General features: G+C 45.3%; 1 protein-coding gene across 2 annotated transcripts; it reads left to right on the forward strand.

Moving 5' to 3' along the window:
* Window positions 1-4,626: 4,626 nt before the first annotated feature.
* ARR3 (arrestin 3) lies at window positions 4,627-18,538 on the forward strand. Of its 2 annotated transcripts, NM_214345.1 has the most exon segments (17): window positions 4,627-4,751; window positions 5,982-6,013; window positions 6,551-6,581; window positions 6,732-6,792; window positions 6,990-7,034; window positions 12,671-12,870; window positions 12,992-13,051; window positions 13,204-13,271; window positions 13,910-14,045; window positions 14,230-14,314; window positions 14,798-14,870; window positions 15,273-15,410; window positions 16,915-16,998; window positions 17,264-17,287; window positions 17,459-17,511; window positions 17,798-17,807; window positions 18,373-18,538. In NM_214345.1, coding segments are annotated over 16 exon segments (1,185 nt in total). In that variant the 5' UTR covers window positions 4,627-4,751; window positions 5,982-5,996; the 3' UTR covers window positions 18,473-18,538.
* Window positions 18,539-19,686: the final 1,148 nt, after the last annotated feature.

Genomic DNA, 19,686 nt, shown 5'->3' on the forward strand with positions numbered 1-19,686 from the left:
ATTGAGCCATGACGGAAACTCCAAAATGTAGGTGAACTTGAAGGGTGTTGGAGATGGGGAAGTCCACCTCAAATTGCCCGGGCTGGCTTGCTTGCTTGATTTCTGTCCTTTCTGCCATGTCCATGGCATGCAGAGGTTCCCAGACCAAGGATCCATCCTGTGCCACAGCAGCAACCTGAGCCACAACCCTGACAATACCAGATCCTTAACCTGCTGAACCACAAGGGAACTCCAACCTGGGTTTTCTTCATGAAGTGAAAAAATGAGGTCACCTGCTGAGAGCAAGGTGCAGTGTGGAGTGAAATAAGACAGTCCCCACATGTTTGATGGAGAGGAGTAGTAATCTGAAATCCTGGACAATACACATTTACTAATAAAATCATGGGAAAGTGACTGGCTTAATATAACTGAACCCAGGTTAGCCTTGTCCAGGTGTCTTTTCTGAAGTGTATCCCCTTAGTGTTTCTAAACATCTGTTCTTTATCTCCAGCAAGGCTAAGAACTTTAGACACCAGTACAGCTGTGTCCAATACCTAGCATAGCAAGGTAAGTCTCTGTTTCTATCATTTGATTTGTCTGTCTCCTCTCCATCCTCTCCGACTGAGCCAAGGCCATTGTCCAAATCCCACCTAAATCTGCTGTTATACCTTTAGCTGCATCAACAGAAAATTCCAACTCAGCTCACTTTATTTATTTTTAAATTTGTATGGCCACACCTGCAACACATGGAAGTTCCCACGCCAGGGACTGAATCCAAGCTGCAGCTGCAACCTATGCTGCAGCTACGGCAATGCCAGATCCTTTAACCCACCATGCCAGGCTGGGGATCAAACCCATGCCTCTGCAGGGAGCTGAGCCACCACAGTTGGATTCTTAACCCACTGGGCCAAAGCGGGAACTCTTCAGCTCACTTTATTTTTTTATTTTTTGCCTTTTCTAAGGCTGCTTCCTACGGCATATGGAGGTTCCCAGGCTAGGGGTCTAATTGGAGCTGTAGATGCCGGCCTATACCACTGCCACAGCAACTCGGGATCTGAGCCGAGTCTGCGACCTACACCACAGCTCATGGCAACAGTGGATCCTTAACCCACTGAGTGAGGTCAGGGACCGAACCCGCAACCTCATGGTTCCTAGTCGGATTCGTTAACCACTGTGCCACGATGGGAACTCCTCTTCAGCTCACTTTAAAATAAGGAAATGTATTATTTTGCCTCTAAGCCAGGATCAGGCAGCTTTAGAGCTGGCTAATTCAACAACTCAGCAATGTCCTTTTTAAAAATCCTGATTCTTTCCATCTTTTTGATCTGCAACCTCAACATGTTGTTCAGCAACTCTTGTGGTCACACGGTGGCTACTGCATTTCAGGCATTGCATCCAAACGCGGAAATACCATTGACGGTAGGAGAGGAAGGCCTCTCTTCCTGTGTGTTTATTTTTATCACTCAGGAAAATTTTCCTAAGATCTCCCTAGCATGCTTCCCCTCACATCTCAGTGGCCTGAGTTTCCTCATGCCTATAGCTAAACTAGCCACTGGCAAGGAGTATGAAATGACCATGACTGGCTGAGAGGAACAGAGAGCCAGGTGGAGGAGGGCGGAACACTTAAAAAATGGGGATTCTGCCCATAAGAAGGAAGGGAGAGACGCCTAAAGAGTTGATAAAAAAATCCTGTCTACTATAATCCCTTATGGAATAACCCAGCCCTTCCTCACTCAAAGAGATCTGATCATCACTTCCTAACCGGAATAACTGGTTGGAATACAATTGGGATATACAGAGTGAGGGCAGGTAAAGACCTGAAAATACTCCTCCCATCAATCTATCACAGGGGCCAGAAACTCTATCATTAGAGGTGCATTCCTTTGCCTTCTTACTCTTGCCTCCTCATAAAATGTAAACACTCTTGGTTAAAATGAAACTAGATAGTTCTCTTTGGGAGACTACTAACTGGAAAAGGATATAAGGGAATTTTCTGGGGAGATGGATGTTCTATATCTTGATCTAGATGGTGGTTACATGTGTGTATATAAAAGCGTGGTAGTTTCTTATTGCTGCTGTAAAAACTTACCTCAGACTTGGTGCCTTAAAACAACACTTATTCTCTTACTGTTCTAGAGGTCAGAGGTCCAAAATCACCAGGCCAAAATCAAGGCATCAGCAGGGCTATGCCTGAACTGCAACATCTATCCTACAACCATGAAGGATTATAGGGGAGAATCCGTGTCCTTGCCTTTTCTAGTTTCTAGAGCTGGACTGTGGCCCCTTCCTCCACTTTCAAGGCCAGCAGTGTAGCATCTTGTTGTGGTCCTCGTATTCCCTTCTGTCTCTGCAGTCAAATCTCCCTCTATCTCCTTCTGCTGTTCTCTAATAAAGATACTTACATTTAGAGAGTTCCCATCATGGCACATTGGAAATGAATCGGACTAGGAACCATGAGGATGCAGGTTCAATCCCTGGCCTCGCTCAGTGGGTTAAGGATTCGGCGTTGCCGTGAACTATGGTGTAGGTTGCAGATGAGGCTTGGATCTGACATTGCTGTGGCTCTGGTGTAGGCCAGAAGCAACAGCTCCGATTGGACACCTAGCCTGGGAACCTCCATATGCCGCAGGTGTGGCTCTAAAAAGACAAAAGACAAAAAGGAAAAAAAAAAGATACTTACATTTTAATGGGACCCACCTGGATGATCCAAAATAGTCTCCCTATCTCAAGATCCTAAATTTAATCACATCTGCAAATTCCCTTTTTGCCATATAAGGTAAAATTCATGGGTTCTGGGATTAGGACTTGATATCTTTGGGGTCCCCTTACTCAGCCTTCCACAGTAGATAAAAATGCATGAAGCTGTGCTATTAAGATTTGTGCATTTGACTTTTTCTAAATTATACCTCAGTCAAGAAATGCACATACTCCTGGAAAAAAGAGCATGACTTAAGTTCAATCAAAATAATGAACTAAGAGTTCCCATTGTGGCTCAGCGGGTTAAGAACCCAACTAGTATCCATGAGGATGCGGGTTCGATCCCTGGTTAAGGGATCTGGCATTGCAGAAGCTGCAATGTAGTTCGCAGATGCAGCTCGTATCTGGTGTTGCTGTGACTATGGTGTAGGTTGAAAGCTGCATCTTCTATTTGACTCCTAGCCTGGGAACTTCCATATGCCACAGGTGTTGCTCTAAAAAGAAAAGAAAAAAAAAATTAACTAAAGGCCTACCAGATCTACTTTTTTCTTGCTGAGAAGACAATGGATCTGAGTTGAAAAAGAGGCTAAGCCTCACATGTGGATCTGAAGACAAAAACGAGTTGAAGGCTAATCCAAAAGTGCAATCATTCTGACTTGTCACCTTCCCCATAGAAACCAAACTTCCCTGCAGAGGCTGGGGCTTCTAGCTGGAGCTGAAAATCCCTGAGAAGCAGAGAGTTACGACAACTAAAAGTCAAGACCCTGGGGTGCATACTACAAGGAACAACAAAGGTTAACACGGTTATTTGGGCAAAGGTATTATAGGACAGCTGGCCAGAGCCCAAAGTGGGGACCAGGAGGTAGGGAAGGCCCAGCCCCCTGAACCACAGCCACAGCCGCCCTCTGAGGAATGGATACCATGCCGTGGAGGGGCTGAGGGCAGCATCTATGGATAGATGCTAAAGGCCAGCCTGAGCTATGGCAAGGTGATGTGGGTCCTATATCCCCAGAGCTTGGAGAGTCTGTTTCTACATCCTCCATGTCCATGAAGCCCAGGCCAGGGCTCTATAGGAAGGACAGCCAAGAAAGGAAGATTATTTTTGTTGCTGCCATTGTGGGGGTCCTGGCAGCTGTAGGACAGAAATATCTCTAATTCCAGAGTGGTCATATGAGGCAAGGGAAGCTGCTTAGAGCCTATAGAGTGGACTTAGTTTTAGGGATTGGAGAGAGTCAAAGGCTGGGGGGCAGGGAAGGTTTACTTTAGGTGGGGGTGATATAGATGTCATTTGTTTTTTCCCTCCACAGACAACATCCTGCTGGAGAACCTACCTCTGGGCCAAGAATCTTTTGTTACCTTCCTCTCCAACAAGTTCAAGTCTCACAGATGTGCACACTCAGCTCAATACACTCAGCCTCCCCTCCCCCATCCCACCCCCATTGACAGGAGATTGACTCCTGCTGTGCACATAAGCTGGGATAATGGGGGGGGGCACTTTCTAAACATCGCTTCAACAGTCCCAAGTCCCGAGTAGTGGGGGGCTGGGGAAGGGGTGCTCTTTCCCATACCCTTGGCTTTTGTGTGGCCTGTAATACCTGATCAAGAGATATAGAAAGACTGGAGTGTGACACTAGGCTCTCCTTTCAGAATCAGAAAGTCCAATGCTTTGAGCCCTCCTATTTCTATCCTTCACCTTGCTTTTCTTTTAATGTCCCTGACTCGCCTTTGATCTCTGGCCCTCAGGTTCAAGGCCTCAAAAGGCCAAAACCCTGTAGTTACCCTTCTCAAGCTCCTCTGACTTTAACACCATCAGATTCAACCACTGACCCCTCCCCCATCCCAGCAGCAAGAGCTTGCTAATCTTTTAGCTACTAATCTTTTAGCCACTAATCTGATTTCCAAACTGTTGGCACCTGAGCTATTTATAAAGCAGTATTTCATCCCCCCAGAAGCCTGTTCTTCTCCCCTGACCCCCACCAATCTAAAAACTCAGAGGACCTTGGGTATAAGAGGTTGGGCAGGCGAGCATAGCAACCAGAGCTGGAGACGGATGTGAGCTTCATCTTACTCCCCAGGTAACGGTCCAAAGTCCTCTCTTTCCAGCCCATACTAGGTCCCATATCCCCTGGCCTTATCACCCCCATCATTACATCAAGAAGCACTTGAGGGACATCTTTCCCAACACAGCTGGCAGGCACTCAGGCTGGGACCCTGGAAGAGACCTCTAGAAGCGCCTCTAAGCTCACCCCTCGGGCCAGACCCAATTCGCATCAAAGAGAAGCATTAGAGAGACATCTTTCTTTCTCTAAGGATCTAACTCAAGGCCTAGCACCTGGGGACATGGATGAGATAAGGGTGGAAAAATCTGGGGAGGGTGGTAAGAGTGATGAAAAGGTTGTAGGAAGGCTTTCAACTGCCATAGATGTTTCTGCCACCAACAACCAAGAGCATGAGGCACCAACCTTTCCTCTCGAAATTTTCTCCCTTCTTAGCTGAGTGTTAAGGCTATCATGAGGTGAACTCAAACTCAGAATCCACTGCAGGAGCAAAAGCAAACAGAATCTGGGTTTTGTTCATTCCTTTATTTGGTTGGTTATCTACTGTATGCCAGGCGATGCCCAGCCTCATCTAGTCCAATTTTCCTCATCCTTTCCTGGATGAGGGCTTTCTCCAACCCCTTTCCAGACAAATTCCTTCTCTCTGAAGGCTCTCAAGAGTGCCCCAGCTATTTCAAAAAGCCCCACCCTTTCTGGAGAATAGATAGGATGGTTAGTCAACAATTTGTAAAAACCAGGGAAACTTTTTTATCCCCATATCCAGGATCGGGGAGAGTATGGCTGAATAAGTAACTGTGGCAGGAGGGAGAATAGGAGGTTTTTATAGTGGAGAGGTATCTAGCTAAGAAGGAAAGGTTACATCACACTAGGTGTGTCTGGATGGTAAACCAGAATGGGGTAAAGAGAACAGGGACTAGGAGTTCCCATCATGGCACAGTGGAAATGAATCCAACTAGGAACCATGAGGTTTCGAGTTTGATCCCTGGCCTCACTCAGTGGGTTAAGGATCCGGCGTTGCCGTGAGCTGTGGTGTAGGTCACAGACATGGCTTGGATCTGATGTGGCTGTGGCACAGGCTGGCAGCTATAGCTCCAATTAGACCCCTAGCCTGGGAACCTCCATATGCTACAGGTGCGGCCCTAAAAAGGCAAAAGACAAAAAAAAAAAAAAAAAAAAAAAAAAGGAGAGAGAGAGAATAGGGACCAAATGATTGAGCTTTCTTCCTTCTTTCCCTCTTGCCGGAAAAAGCTCAACATCAACACAATGGCCAACATGTCCAGGTAAGTAAGAACTCCTAATTTTCTGATTCTGTGACTTGTCGCTTATCCAAATCCACGTACTTGCCTTGGGGGTAGAAGGGTTTGCAACCTCTCCTTACCTTGTGTCTTGGACTCTATTCCAATTACCTCTACCTTGGAGTTCCCATCATGGCGCAGGGGAAACACATCTGATTAGGAACCATGAGGTTGCAGGTTTGATCCCTGGCCTCGCTCAGTGGGTTAAGGATCCCGAGTTGCTGTGAGCTGTGGTGTAGGTCACAGACATGGCTCGGATCTGGCATTGCTGTGGCTGTGGTGTAGGCTGGCAGCTATAGCTTCAATTCAACCCCTAGCCTGGGAACCTCCATATGCCACGGGTTCAGCCCTAAAAAGCGAAAAAAAAAAAATCACCTCCACTTTTTGTGCCATTTCATGCTCCTCGGGCCTCTTATTCTAATCCTAGAAATATCTCCTTTTCTCTCCACTTCCCTTTCTTTTCCCTTCTTCTCCTCTTCCTTTCTCTTCCAATCCCCCTATCCTCTGATTTTCTCTTCATAGGGTGTTTAAGAAGACCTGCTCCAACGGCAAGGTGAGAGAACCTGGCCCAGCTGGGCAAATGAGAGGGCAAAAGGGATAGTTGGGTACATCCTTCAAGGTCTCAGGGGTTTGGGATGGGGGCTTCGGGGGAATCCATTCAAATATGATTATGTGAATAACATGGGAGGTTGTTCCACAACAGCTCTCCATCTACCTGGGGAAACGGGACTTCGTGGACCATGTGGACATGGTGGAACCCATTGGTCAGTGAGTCCAAAAAGGGAAAGAACCTGGGAAGAAGGGAATGGGAGAGAGGGAGTAAAAGAAAGCCAAGGAAGGACTGTGCAGAAGAGGAAACTCATTAAAGAGGACAATGGGAGGAACCATTCAGGGATCAACTTCCATCTCAAGGTCTGAGGACTTTTCCTGACTGGAACGCTGTCTTTCTCTCTCTCCACAGATGGTGTAGTCCTGGTTGACCCTGAGTATTTAAAAGGTCGAAAGAGTAAGTAAAAATCCTTGTTGGTCTGTGTATGTGCCAGGGACCCCAAACTAAGTGTCCACACATGCCAGATAACCCGAATAAGTGGACTGGATGAGTGGACCAGAGGGGTATTAGAAAATTAAACAGTGGTGGAAACCATGCATGTCTTGTCTGGTAGAGGTTAACAACTGGGAATTTCAGCCCAGTGGAGCCAAACTTTCTGGTTGTCAAAGAGAAACTGGAAATGAAGCTCAGCATAAGCCCTCCTTGAGAGGCCCCACGTCTAGAAAGATTAGAGTGTCTCTTCCCCAAATGATATTCAGAATGTATATATTTCTGAAGCACAAATTAAATATTGTTTTTCAAGATCACACAAAGTTTACACGTGTGCTGAAATGAAAAGTTTTTTCCTAAGATTTCTGATTTTCTCCATTACTGTTGGTGGTGCCCCTACTTCACTGCTGATCTGAATGTGCTTAGACTGCCTATGGAAAGATCCAATACACCAGAAATCCACATTTTAATGAAAATTTCCTGATTTTCAAATATTGGCAACTAATTGAAAGATTTTTTAAAGGCCTGGATATATCAAAAAGCTATTTTTCCATAGGATGGATGTGATTCTCGGGTTGCCATTTTGCAATCTCTGGCATGTCTTACCATCTCTCCTTTGTGTTAGGGAAACCCATTTTTTCCATTTAAAAAAAAAACCCAAACAAAGAAACAAACAAAATAATAACTATACCAAGTGACAGCAAGAGACACTGCACTGGCCACAGTACTATAGATCAAGTATTATTTTGCTGCTTTTTAAAAATTCTTACTCTGATCTGACTAGACTGAAAATTAGGCTTGATTTGAAAAAGGCTCAGAACAAATTGATGAATACTAGTTCAGACGTAATCTTCAGATACTGTGGAATAAAACAGGTTTAATCTCTCAGATTGAACAGTGTGGATAGGCAGTCCATCCTGTTTTAAATATCAGAGGAACTTTGGGGTATAGCCAGTAAATTAACCAGTAATTATTTAAGACTCTCAATCCTCTGTAGCTCTAAAACCTAAATCATTTTTTCACAGTCCTACCAAATCTTCAGCATAACCTACAGAAAGAAATCCTTAGTTTAAAAAAATGCATGTTGATACAGGAATAAGATGTGATTTTTCCTTTAATTCTAATCTCCTTTATGTTTTTATTAGTTTTATATTACTATTCAAGTTGTGTATATTGTTTATTCCTTAGCTATTTTATGTTTCATATTTTTATGAAGATTATATATATATATTTTTTTTTTTTTGGCCTCTTTTTAGGGTTGCACCCTTGGCATATGGAACGTCCCAGGCTAGAGGTCGAATCGGAGCTACAGCTGCCAGCCTACACCACAGCCACAGCAATGCAGGATCCGAGCCATGTCTGGAACCTACACCACAGCTCAGGGCAATGCCGGATCCTTAACCCACTGAACAAGGCCAGGGATCGAACCCACAACCTCATGGTTCCTAGTCGGATTTATTTCCCCTATGCCACAATGGGAACTCCATATGAAGATAATCTTTTTTGCATCATATTTGCAAATTTTTTTGCTTTTGAAGTGCATTTGTTGATGTAAAATATACTCACACTATATCGCTGAATGAAAAAAAGCCGGTTGTTGGGCAGTATATGTGGTTGTGTGAATGACTGTTGTTTAACAAAAAATCTGTGGGATCTCTCTGTATTATTTCTTACAGTTACATGTGAATCTACAATGATCTCAAAATAAAATATTTCATTTCAAAAAGGCAATGAGAGAGAAGTCATAAATACCTAAGGTGGCCTTATGTTTAATTATAGAAACAAAGCTGGGACTCAAATGCACTAGGCATTAATAGCAATTATCTCTGGAAGACAATGTCTGATGAAAGGGCTTGGATTTCTCTTGTGTTTTCTGATTTGTCACATAATTAATACATACTGCTTGTATAATAAACACAAATACAAATTAATAACTTTAGAATAGATGTTGAATTTTGCAAAAATAAAAACAAGCTATTTCCTAACCCAGAAAAGGATGATTCCAAACTAACAGAAAGACAATAATACCTTGGGGGAGCCCACATGCCGACTGTGGGATGTGCCAAGAGCAATTCATCTGATTAACACCCTCATCTCAGGGGCTTACTTGATACCCTTCTGCTTGGCCTCTCCTGATCTTTTTCTGTCTTATTTCTCATCTCTCATTTCTTCCCTTCCCTTGTTTCCTTCCAGCCACCTTTTTTTCCTCTTTCATTTTCTCTGTCTTTTCCTTTCCTTTGTCCCTTCTTTTTTTCCTTTTCTTTCTCTCTTTTCTCCCACTTTAATTGGCGTAATTGAGAACCAAGGTGAATTTATGTGTTGTGTCCTCTGATAATTGTTAAGTCTGCCTTCACTGTAGAAACATTCGAAAGTACAGATGCAGGAGGAAAACACTATAATCCTATCACCCAGAGATGATCACTAATAATATTTTAGTTCATAGTTATTCATATTTTCTGTGCAAAAATATTTTTATTAAAATGCTGTATGATAATGTTTACTAATCTTTTTCAACCTATGTCAATATATAAAAATCTATACATTTTTCAGCTGCCTAGTACTGTATTATATGGGTGTACCGTAATGTATTTAGCCAATTTCAGTTGTTGGACATTTTTTTTGCTGTGATCAACAACCCCATAAAGTACATGCTTTAGACTATTTCTTCAGAATAAATGCCTAGAAAAGGAATGAATGGCCAAAGGGCAGTCACACACTTTTAAACTTTCTATCACCAAACTGCCCTTCAAAAGGATTGAACCAATTAACTCTCCCTCCTGCAGGGTAATGAAACAGGAGGCTGCCCATTGCCCCAGTCATTATAAACACTACCGTTATCATTACTTTCAGTCTTTGTTGTATCTTTTGAATATAGATTCATTTTCTTTGCTTGTTATAATTTTAAAAGAAGATAATCAGGCTGTTTGATATTTTGCTCTCTTAAAAATACAAAAATAAGTTGCTTTCTACTAGTGTGTGGCTGTCAGTAGTTTCCTTTTCTTTGGGTCAGGGCACCTGATTAAAAATAAAGATTCCCCACACCTGTTCTAAATCTTTCCTTCCCTCAATCTCTGTCACCGTCCTTGGATAGGTATCCCTCTGGACTTCATCCTACACTCCACTAGAGCATTGAAGTGGCTTTCTATTTGCCCCTAGTCTTAGGTTCTAGCTGCACAGTATAAGTTCAATTACAACTATTCATTTCTCCAGTAGTCCCATGACCACCTTCATCATCCACATCTATAATTACTTTAAATTTCCAAAGGGATTTCTTTCTTTCTTTCTTTCTTTTTTTTTTTTTTATCTTTTCTAGGGCCGCACCTGCGACGTATGGAAGTTCCCAGGCTAGGCGTCTAATCCGAGCTGTAGCTGCTGGCCTATGCCACAGCAACTCGGGATCCAAGCCTCGTCAGCGACCTAACCACAACTCATGGCAACGCTGGATCCTTAACCCACTGAGGGAGGCCAAGGATCAAACCCACAACCTCATGGCTCCTAGTCGAATTTGTTAACCACTGCGCCACGATGGGAACTCCTCAAAGGGATTTCTTATACATCAACTCCTTACAACCATCCTATGAGTTAAGTTGGGTGCATACAAGTCTGGGCTTTGGAGTCAGACAGGCCTGGGTGAAATCCTGGGCTGTCACTTAACTGCTCTGAGCTCATTTTCTCTACCTGTACTACTTCAGAGGATTATTGTGAGGTCTAAATAACATATTTAGAGCTCTTTGTGCATTCCATTTATTGACAGATGAAATAACTCAGGCTCAGAGAACTCGAGGGATTTATCCAAGTCATATTCAAACCCAAGTATTCTGCCGCTGGAGAATTATGTAATGAATACCCTGTACCCACCACCTAGCTTTAAAAAGAATTACAGAAACAAACTGAAGTCTCCTGTGTCCTCTGATCCCATACCCCTTCCTCCCTCCTTCCTTCTCTTCCTGCCTCTGCCCTGAGTAATCACTATCCTGAATGATGATGTTTCTATACTTCTACTCTATATTTATATATTGGTGAACAAGTTTGGTATTTTACATGCTTTTCAACTTTATATACATGGTATAAGATTGTGCATCTCATCCTACAGCTTTTTTACTTGATAGTTCTTGAGACTTAATCATGTTAATACATGGAGTTCAAGTTCATTTATTTTATTTTATTTTTAGGGCTGCACCTGCAGCATATGGAAGTTCCCACGCTCTAATCAGAGCTGTAGCTGCCAGCCTATACCACAGCCACAGCAACACCAGATTGGAGCCAGGTCTGTAACCTACACCACAGCTCATGGCAATGCCGGATCTTTAACCCACTGAGCGAGGCCAGGGATCGAACCCACAACCTCATAGATTCTAGTTGGGTTCATTAACTGCTGAGCCATGAAGGGAGCTCCAAGTTCATTTATTTTAATCTGAATTTAGTATTCCATTACATGAATTTACCACAACTGTTTACTCATTCTCTCATTGATAGGTATGTAAACCATTTCCAAATTTATGCTATGACAAATATTGATGCAGTGGACATTTTCATATGTATCTCCTTACAGATATGAACAAGACTTCCTCTAAGTTCTTCTTAGGTCATAATATATGAGAAGATTTGGTTTTGCTAGACAGTGACAAACAGTTTTCCAAAGTGGTTGTGCTAACATATACTCCCACTGCGGTGTGTAATGAACTCTTATTGTTCCACATCTGAGCATCAGTCAACACTTAGTGCTGTCAGACTTAAATTTTTTTGTGTATGTCTTTTTTCTATTTCTTGGGCCGCTCCTGCGGCATATGGAGGTTCCCAAGCTAGGGGTCTAGTCGGAGCTGCAGCCACCGGCCTGCGCCAGAGCCACAGCAACAATGGATCCGAGCTGCGTCTGCAACCTACACCACAGCTCATGGCAACGCTGGATCGTTAACCCACTGAGCAAGGGCAGGGATCGAACCTGCAACCTCATGGTTCCTAGTCGGATTCGTTAACCACTGCGCCATGACAGGAACTCCCTTAAAATTTTTTTGACAGTCCTATGGGTGTGAAATGTTATCTCACTGTGGCTTTAATTTACATTTATCTGTGAGTTCCCTAGTGGCTCAGTAGGTTAAGGACCCAGCCTTGTCACTGCTGTGGCTCAGGTCACTGCTGTGGCGCAGGTTCCATCCCTGGCCCAAGAACTTCTGCCTGATGCCTGTGTAGCAAAAAAATTTACATACATTTTATTACTAATGAGTCTGGACATAGTTTCATACCTATTGGCCATTCCTTTTTGTACTTCTGTGATGAGCCTGTCCATACACTTTGCACACTTTTATATTGGGATGTTTTTATTTTTATTACTGATTTGTGGGAGTCCTTTATATACTACGAACACTAAATTTGGTTTGTTGTATGTCTTGCAAATATTTCATCCCAGGCTTTTCCTTGTTTCATTATTTACAAACTCAATGTAAATAAGTTTTAAATTTTACCAGAGTCAAATGTATTAACCCTTTTCTTTACAGCCACACTGTTTGGACCACATTACATTGTCTCTCCACGTCTTCGTATGAGCCATTTAAGACCTTCGTTCCCCCTCAGGCCTGACAGGTCACTCTCTTCCTTCTTTGCAGTGTTTGTCATGTTGACATGTGCCTTTCGCTATGGCCATGATGACTTGGATGTGATTGGCCTGACATTCCGCAAAGATCTGTATGTACAGGTCCAGCAAGTGGTCCCAGCTGAGCCCACCAGCCCTCAGGTGCCCCTCACGGTCTTGCAGGAGCGACTGCTGCACAAGCTGGGGGACAATGCTTACCCCTTTAACCTGCAGGTACAGAGCCCAAGTTCTGGGTAAGGATTCCAGGGATGATTAAGACAGGAAGCTAAAGAAGGAGAACGGAGGAAAGGGGTCCCTATTTCTTCCCTTTGCTGACCTCTTTCTGATCCCCTAGATGGTTGTCAACCTGCCCTGTTCAGTGACACTGCAGCCAGGTCCTGATGATACAGGAAAGGTGAGGTCTGGGTTCTGAGAAAGAGGGATAAATGGACAAGACTGGGAAAACGGGCAGCTACAGGATGGGATCAGGTATTTCCTTATAGACCCAGGAGTAGCGGGGGTGGGCAGTGTTGGAAATGAGTTTTCTTTGCTCCTGCCCCTTTGCAGGCCTGTGGCATTGACTTTGAAGTGAAGAGTTTCTGTGCTGAAAACCTGGAGGAGAAAGTCTCCAAGAAGTATTCTTTGGTCCTCTCCAAAATCCCTGCCTCCATCTTGTGCCAGGAAATAGATCTTGCTCTCAGGACAGAAACTGCCCTACTTCTAACCTCTGTAGCACCATCGCCACCAACTCAGATGCCCAGTTCTGAATCCCCTCTGACTTCTTTTCTTTGCTCTAGGGCAAGGGTCAGCAAAGTCTTCCGTAAAAGGCCAAAAAAGAAATAGTGAGGCTTTGTGAGCAATGTAGTTTCTGTTGCAACTCAACTGTGCTGCTGTAGTGTGAAAGCAGCCATAGGCAGTATGTAAATGAATAAGTGTGGCTGTGTTCCAATACAACTTTCTTTATGGACACTGAAATTTGAATTTTATATAACTTACACATGAATATTATTGTTCTCTGATTTTTTTTCCCAACCATTTCAAAGTATAATAACCATTCTTAGCTTTGGGCCATACAGAAATAGGGAGCAGGCCAGATTTGGCCAGCAAGCCATAGTTTGCTGACCTGTGGTCTAGATACCTACACTGAGGGACCAAAGGTATTCTCTAAGGGAAGCCTTCTGCCCCCAAACAAGGACTGGGCCATGGGGTTGGCACAGGAAAGGTCTGTGGGTCCTAAGAAGATGTTCTGGTTGACCCCTTGGCCTCTATTTAGAGATTCCGTGCGGCTGGTGATTCGGAAAATACAGTTTGCACCTGTGGAGCCAGGCCCTGGCCCCTGGGCCCAGACCGTTCGCCGTTTCCTTCTGTCAGCTCAGCCCCTACAACTCCAGGCCTGGATGGACAGGGAGGTTCGTGATCCCCATTTCCTGCCCCTGACCACTCAACCCCTCTAAAACCCTTTCTTCACTGAGCTCCTGCTTGAGTAGACAAGGATGGAAGTTAGGGTGGCAACAGTGCTAAGGAAACAAATTCTAGGTCTTGATGGGGGTGTTCTCCCTCCAACCTTGTGATGGTCTTCTCCTCCTGCTTCAGGTTCACTACCATGGCAAACCAATCTCTGTCAATGTTTCCATCAACAACTCCACCAACAAGGTCATCAAAAAAATCAAGATCTCTGGTGAGCTTCTTTTTCTATCCTCCGCACCTGGTCCCAAATCCTTTCTCTGTTTTTTTAGGGCCATGCTCATGGCACATGGAAGCTCCCAGGCTAGGGGTTGAATTGGAGCTACAGCTGCTGGCTTACGCCACTGCCACAGCAACACAGGATCTGAGCCACACCTGTGACCTGCACCACAGCTCATAGCAATGCCAGATCCCCAACCCACTAAGCGGGGCCAGGGATTGAACCTGCATCCTCATGGATACTAGTCGGATTCATTTCCGTTGTGCCACAATGGGAACTCCCTCCTTTCTCCAGAATTCTGCCCCACTTATCCAGTATGCATTCATCGAGGCTTTCCCTCCAATGTGAACTTATCAAAACACATATCTGTGTGTCCACATGCACACCTTAGTGCATCGTGTGTCATGTGCAGCATCTGAGAGAGTTGGGGTCTCAAGGATGACTAACTGTAGTCATATGCTTTTCCTGGCTCTTCAGTTGACCAGATCACAGATGTTGTCCTGTATTCACTAGACAAGTACACCAAGACTGTGTTCATTCAGGAGTTCACGTGAGCTGACACTGGGGCCGGGGTCAGAGAGCTGAGGGGCAGGGTGGGGGGAAGAGGGCTGGGGTCTGGAGGCAGAGGCGGGGGTGGGGGAGAGAAGGAAGCAGATACAAGCCCAGTACAAGGAAGGGCAAGGTGAGGGCTCATGTGGAGAAAGGGAGGGAGGGATTCTCAGGAGAGTAGAGGGAGGATACCCACAAGAGGATCATCAAAATGCTGACAGATGGCAGGGACAAAAGGATTTCCCACCAGAGGGAAGTGTTCTCAATCTCCACATTTACTCTTGTGGACAGTTCAGTCTCTCTCAGATAGTCCAATAGGTTCATGGAATCGTGCAAAATACTCTCGGGAATGAGAATCACTTAGTTGGCAAGCTTAGCCTAAGTTCTTCTTTTCCTTTCAAAGGGAGACTATAGCTGCTAACTCCACCTTCTCCAAGAGCTTTGAAGTAACCCCACTCCTGGCTGACAACTGCGAGAAACAGGGCCTGGCGCTGGATGGCAAACTCAAGCATGGTGACACCAACCTGGCCTCTAGCACAATGTAAGCTCAAGTGTAACTCCCAACCTTCATTTTTCTACCCTCAGCCCATTCTGTGTGCTATATATATATAGTTCTGCAGTTTCACCGTCAATGAGGCCTACCTATTTTTTCAAATGTCCCTCGGTCAGTGTGCAGAGATCTTTCCAGGCCAATAGTAAGCTAAACAATAGTCATAGGACCAATGACAGGCTTATGTCATAGGCAATAAGAAAAAAAAAATGTAGAAAGGAAAAATTCCTTATGTTGTATAATAATTTACAGGTCATAAAGATCTTACATATGGTACTATGTTAGCGTCATAAGAATCCCATTAAAGTGGTCTGGATATGTGTTCTTATTCTATTTTACAATGAACGACCCTGTGGCTCAGAGAGATGAAGGAACTTGTCCAACCCTATAAAGCCAATAAGTGGCAGAGGTGGAAAATATTCTATCATATGTCATCTGGCTCTAACACTGCGATCTCTACAGCAGCTACTCTCTAGTGAAGATAGCAATGGAGTGGAGGACTAGGAGATGAGAAATGGAGGAAAAGGAGAATAATGATAGGAATTGATAGAATTTTACCAAATCATTCATTTGGTCCTATGCCTAACACTTGGAGGCCTGAGTGTTAGATGTGTCTCCCACCAAAAGCCATCTGCCACCATCTGACAAGTGTTAATTCCCACTGCCTTTCCCTATGCCTGATCAGTCATGTAGCTATACCCAGTTACTGCTAGAAAGAACCTGAGAAATCATCCAAACAGCATTATTTTATAGGTGGAGGATCAGCATCCCAGGGCAATGAAGATCATATAGCTTTCTGTGTCTTAGCTTTCACTCAGGGGGTTTTCACTGAACACCAGCGACATGCTCATTCCTGTGCTAAGCAATGTGGGTGGATACAAAAGAGTTTAAGACAGTCACTGCTTTCAGTCAATTTACAGCCTAGATGGGGAACAAAGGAATGTAAATGCAATCTAACAGTTAAGTGCTAGTACATGTGGTTCAGATTATAAACCCAATAGAAGTTAAAAGGAGCCAGCATAGCTGGAGAGGGATTCCTGGAACAGATAGAATGAGCTAGATCTTGAAGAATGTGTTGGATCTGGATAGCAATAGAGGAAGAAAGGAACATTCCAGGTTGGGAGCACAGCCTGGGCAAAGGCTGGAAGGTAGAAATCCGTGGGGCATGCTCTGAGCATGGAGAGAAGATAGGTTGGCTTAGGTTGCACCCTAGGTGTTAGAGGGTTCAGGTAGGAAGCTTAGAGAGGCAAGGTGGGGCTCAATGGCTAAGGGTTGTGAAAGCCAAGGAGTGTAGTAGTTATATTCAGAGAGGGAGGCTCCTGGGCAGAGGGTGGCATGGTACAACTGGATTTGAGGAACAGTAATGCGGTCCCAAGGAACAGGAGATCAGAGCCTGGAAGATCTCCTAGATGACAAAAGGTGCACAAGAAAGGACTGGGGGGACTCAATGAATCACCCACCCCCACAAACATACAACAAATACTACCACTTCCAGTCTTCGGCCAGGAATGGATAAGGAGCTGCTGGGGATCTTGGTGTCCTACAAAGTCAGAGTCAACCTGATGGTGTCCTGTGGCGGGTGAGCAAGGGTGCAGGGTCTGTCTGGGCAGGGGCTGGGGAGCCCCTTCTGTTTTCCTCCCAGTTGGCCTGACCCAATCAATCTGATACCCACCGCTTCTCCTGGACCAGTTGCCCCAAACTGTAAGCTTCATGAACAAGCCACCTTCCCTTCCAGAAACCCATTCTGTGGCTGAGTTGGCTTTACAATCCCTTATCCCCCAGTAAAATTAGGCTGCTACTTTCCATTTCCAGCTGCTAATTTTAGGGTGTCATTCTATCCTCAGCATCCTAGGCGACCTGACAGCCAGGTAAGAGATGGTGGGGAGAGGGGACCAGGGCTAGAAGGGGAGGATGAGATCAAGAGACCCAAAGCGTGACGAGGGAGAATCTAAGGGCATCCCAGCACCAGAAAATTGGGGGAGAGGATCAGGGAGCAGACTCGGAGGGAGATCTGTAACTCCACATTGGGATCCTTGCAGTGATGTCGGCGTGGAGCTGCCCCTGATCCTAATGCACCCAAAGCCATCAAATGGTGAGTGACAAGGTGGGACTTACATGGGCAGTGATCCCGAGGGTTGGGGCCTAAGCAGTGCTGATCTCATGAATCGGAAACTGGCAGTTTAGATAGAGATTGAATAGTAATAGGTAGGTTGGGTGACTAGATTTCAGGGTGCATGTGTGGGTGTGTGTGTTGTGTTTATGGGAGAGAGAGGGTTTAAAAGGGGGAGGGAAGAATAACAAGACATTTCCTCAGGAAACCCAAGAGCCCCTTATCAGCTTCTGCTCCGTATTTCCTTCCCTCTCCATGCTTGCTGCAGAGGCTGCTAGGTAAGAAAATGTGAGGCCTGGAAACTCCGCCCCCTTTCCCCACTGCTACTCTCCATTCTATGAGGATGGAAATGAACAAAGCTCCCCTGGAGTGTTGCTTTCAATAGGTGTACAGTGGAAACATATGGTTTAGCTTCGTGTCATAGTTCAGTGCTTTTCAACACCCTCCTTTTCCTTTCTGCATCCCCCGCCTTCCACCTCCTGCTCTTCTCCCAATCGTCCTTCCCCCTCAGCCCTTCCATTTTTCTTTTTCCTCCTGCACCCCCCACCTCCTCGCATTTACTTCACTTGCCTTTCATTCTTCCATCCTTTCCCTCCTTCCCACACTCCATTCTTATTTCCCCTCCAGCCCTCAAGGGGGACTTTTGTGTTGGGAGACTGGGGAGGGAGTGAGGGAAATAAGCCAGTGTGGTCCATGTGGGGTGGGGCAGCTGAGAAGGGGTGAGGATCTGAGCTGGGAAGCAGGGAAGGGATCACTTCCCTGGGATCAGGAAATGGGAGTGGATGTGGAAGGCGCTCAGACAATTGTTCCTAACCCTCTATTCCCCTTTGCTGCTTCTACCAGCTCTGAGGACATAGTCATCGAGGAGTTTGCTCGGCAGGAGCCCGGTGGCAGAGAAGAGAGCCAGGAGGCTTTGGCGGCTGAGGGGGATGAGGGCAGCTGAGCACCTAGCTCTGTGCCTCTGTGTGGGAGCCCCACTGTAACATTCTAATAAATCAGCTTGTCCAGATGTGCCTGCTGATCTCTTTGGTATTTCTTCCTCCTGGAGGGTAATGGAACTACCTAGAATGAACCACTGCCAACCACCTGCCCCATCAGTGATTAGATTTCCTGTAGCATGCATTTTTCTTCTAAATGATCCCTGACTTCCCTCTGGCAAAGGCCACCCGCCCTCTGTGGCTCCTTTAGCTTTTCTTCCAAGCCCTGGCCATCCCTGCCCCAATGCCCCCATCCAACAATCCCACCCCTGCAATCACCCAAGGCCCCAGCTGCCCCACCTACATGAGAGCCACAGGAGCCGTGGGGAGGGCCCAGGCCTGGGGGCGAGGCTGACAGGTCGACAGAGAGTGCCGTGTGACTTCATGCAGCAAATGCCACCCACCTGCTGCAATACCGTGCACCATGAGACCCACCGCCAAGGCTTCAGCCTGGAAACCATCACACCCAAATACCAGTCCTGAGCAAATCCAAACCATGCAATCCTTAGGGAGCAGAGCGGTGGGGGCCCAGGTTGGGCTTTGAGGATAGGGAGGTGTGATGGTGTGGAATGGAGTGGGAGATTCTCTGGGGAATCAACTTCCTCCTGCCCAGGGTAATGCTTATCCTACTTATCATCACCTGCTTTATGTGCGACAACTTCAAAGGCACCTGCTGGGTGAGCCCACCACTAAGGCATCAGAGTACATTTTTGCCCCCTTTTTTGGTTGACTTACCTGGGGATTCTTCTCAAAGTTATCTATTGTAAGTGTTGAGAAGCTGAGCCAGGATACTTTTCAAGGGCTGTTCTCCACTTCTGGTTCTAAGACTGCCTGGTATTGGGGGTAGAGGAGGGGTAGAGAGTAAGTATCTGACTCTCTTTTGCAGCCAGCCTTTGGAATTGACCTACTAAGATCATGTGCTTGTACTTGGAGGACTAGTGAGTGTTCACTGTCATATCTCATACTAACCCTGTACCTCAATCACTTAGGCCTACTCATCACTAAGGGTAGCACTGCCTCACATTACTTGTGGATAAAGAAAGAAAAACAAAATGTGAAACCTCCCCAAATTACCAAACCCTGTGCTGTTTTTTTTATTATCTCTGCCCTCATCTAATCTCCAGCTATAACAAAGTCCAAATGGCCTTGGATCCTTAAATCTGCTGCTCTATAGGGTCTT

The sequence above is a fragment of the Sus scrofa genome, chromosome X (assembly GCF_054392235.1).
Source record: "Sus scrofa isolate SSC_HxYL_T2T_F1_AM1 chromosome X, Sscrofa_HxYL_maternal_Yorkshire_Landrace_v2.0, whole genome shotgun sequence".
Classification (NCBI taxonomy): domain Eukaryota; kingdom Metazoa; phylum Chordata; class Mammalia; order Artiodactyla; family Suidae; genus Sus; species Sus scrofa.

What these genes read in the sequence shown, in the direction of transcription:
- ARR3 (XM_085006359.1), top strand. Translation starts at nt 5,940, where the DNA reads ATGATTGAGCTTTCTTCCTTCTTTCCCTCTTGCCGGAAAAAGCTCAAC. An exon ending in GGACATGGTGGAACCCATTG is followed by an intron (nt 6,793 to 6,989) that starts GTCAGTGAGTCC and finishes CTCTCTCCACAG; the next exon opens with ATGGTGTAGTCCTGGTTGAC. An exon ending in GTGTTCATTCAGGAGTTCAC is followed by an intron (nt 14,871 to 15,272) that starts GTGAGCTGACAC and finishes TTCCTTTCAAAG; the next exon opens with GGAGACTATAGCTGCTAACT.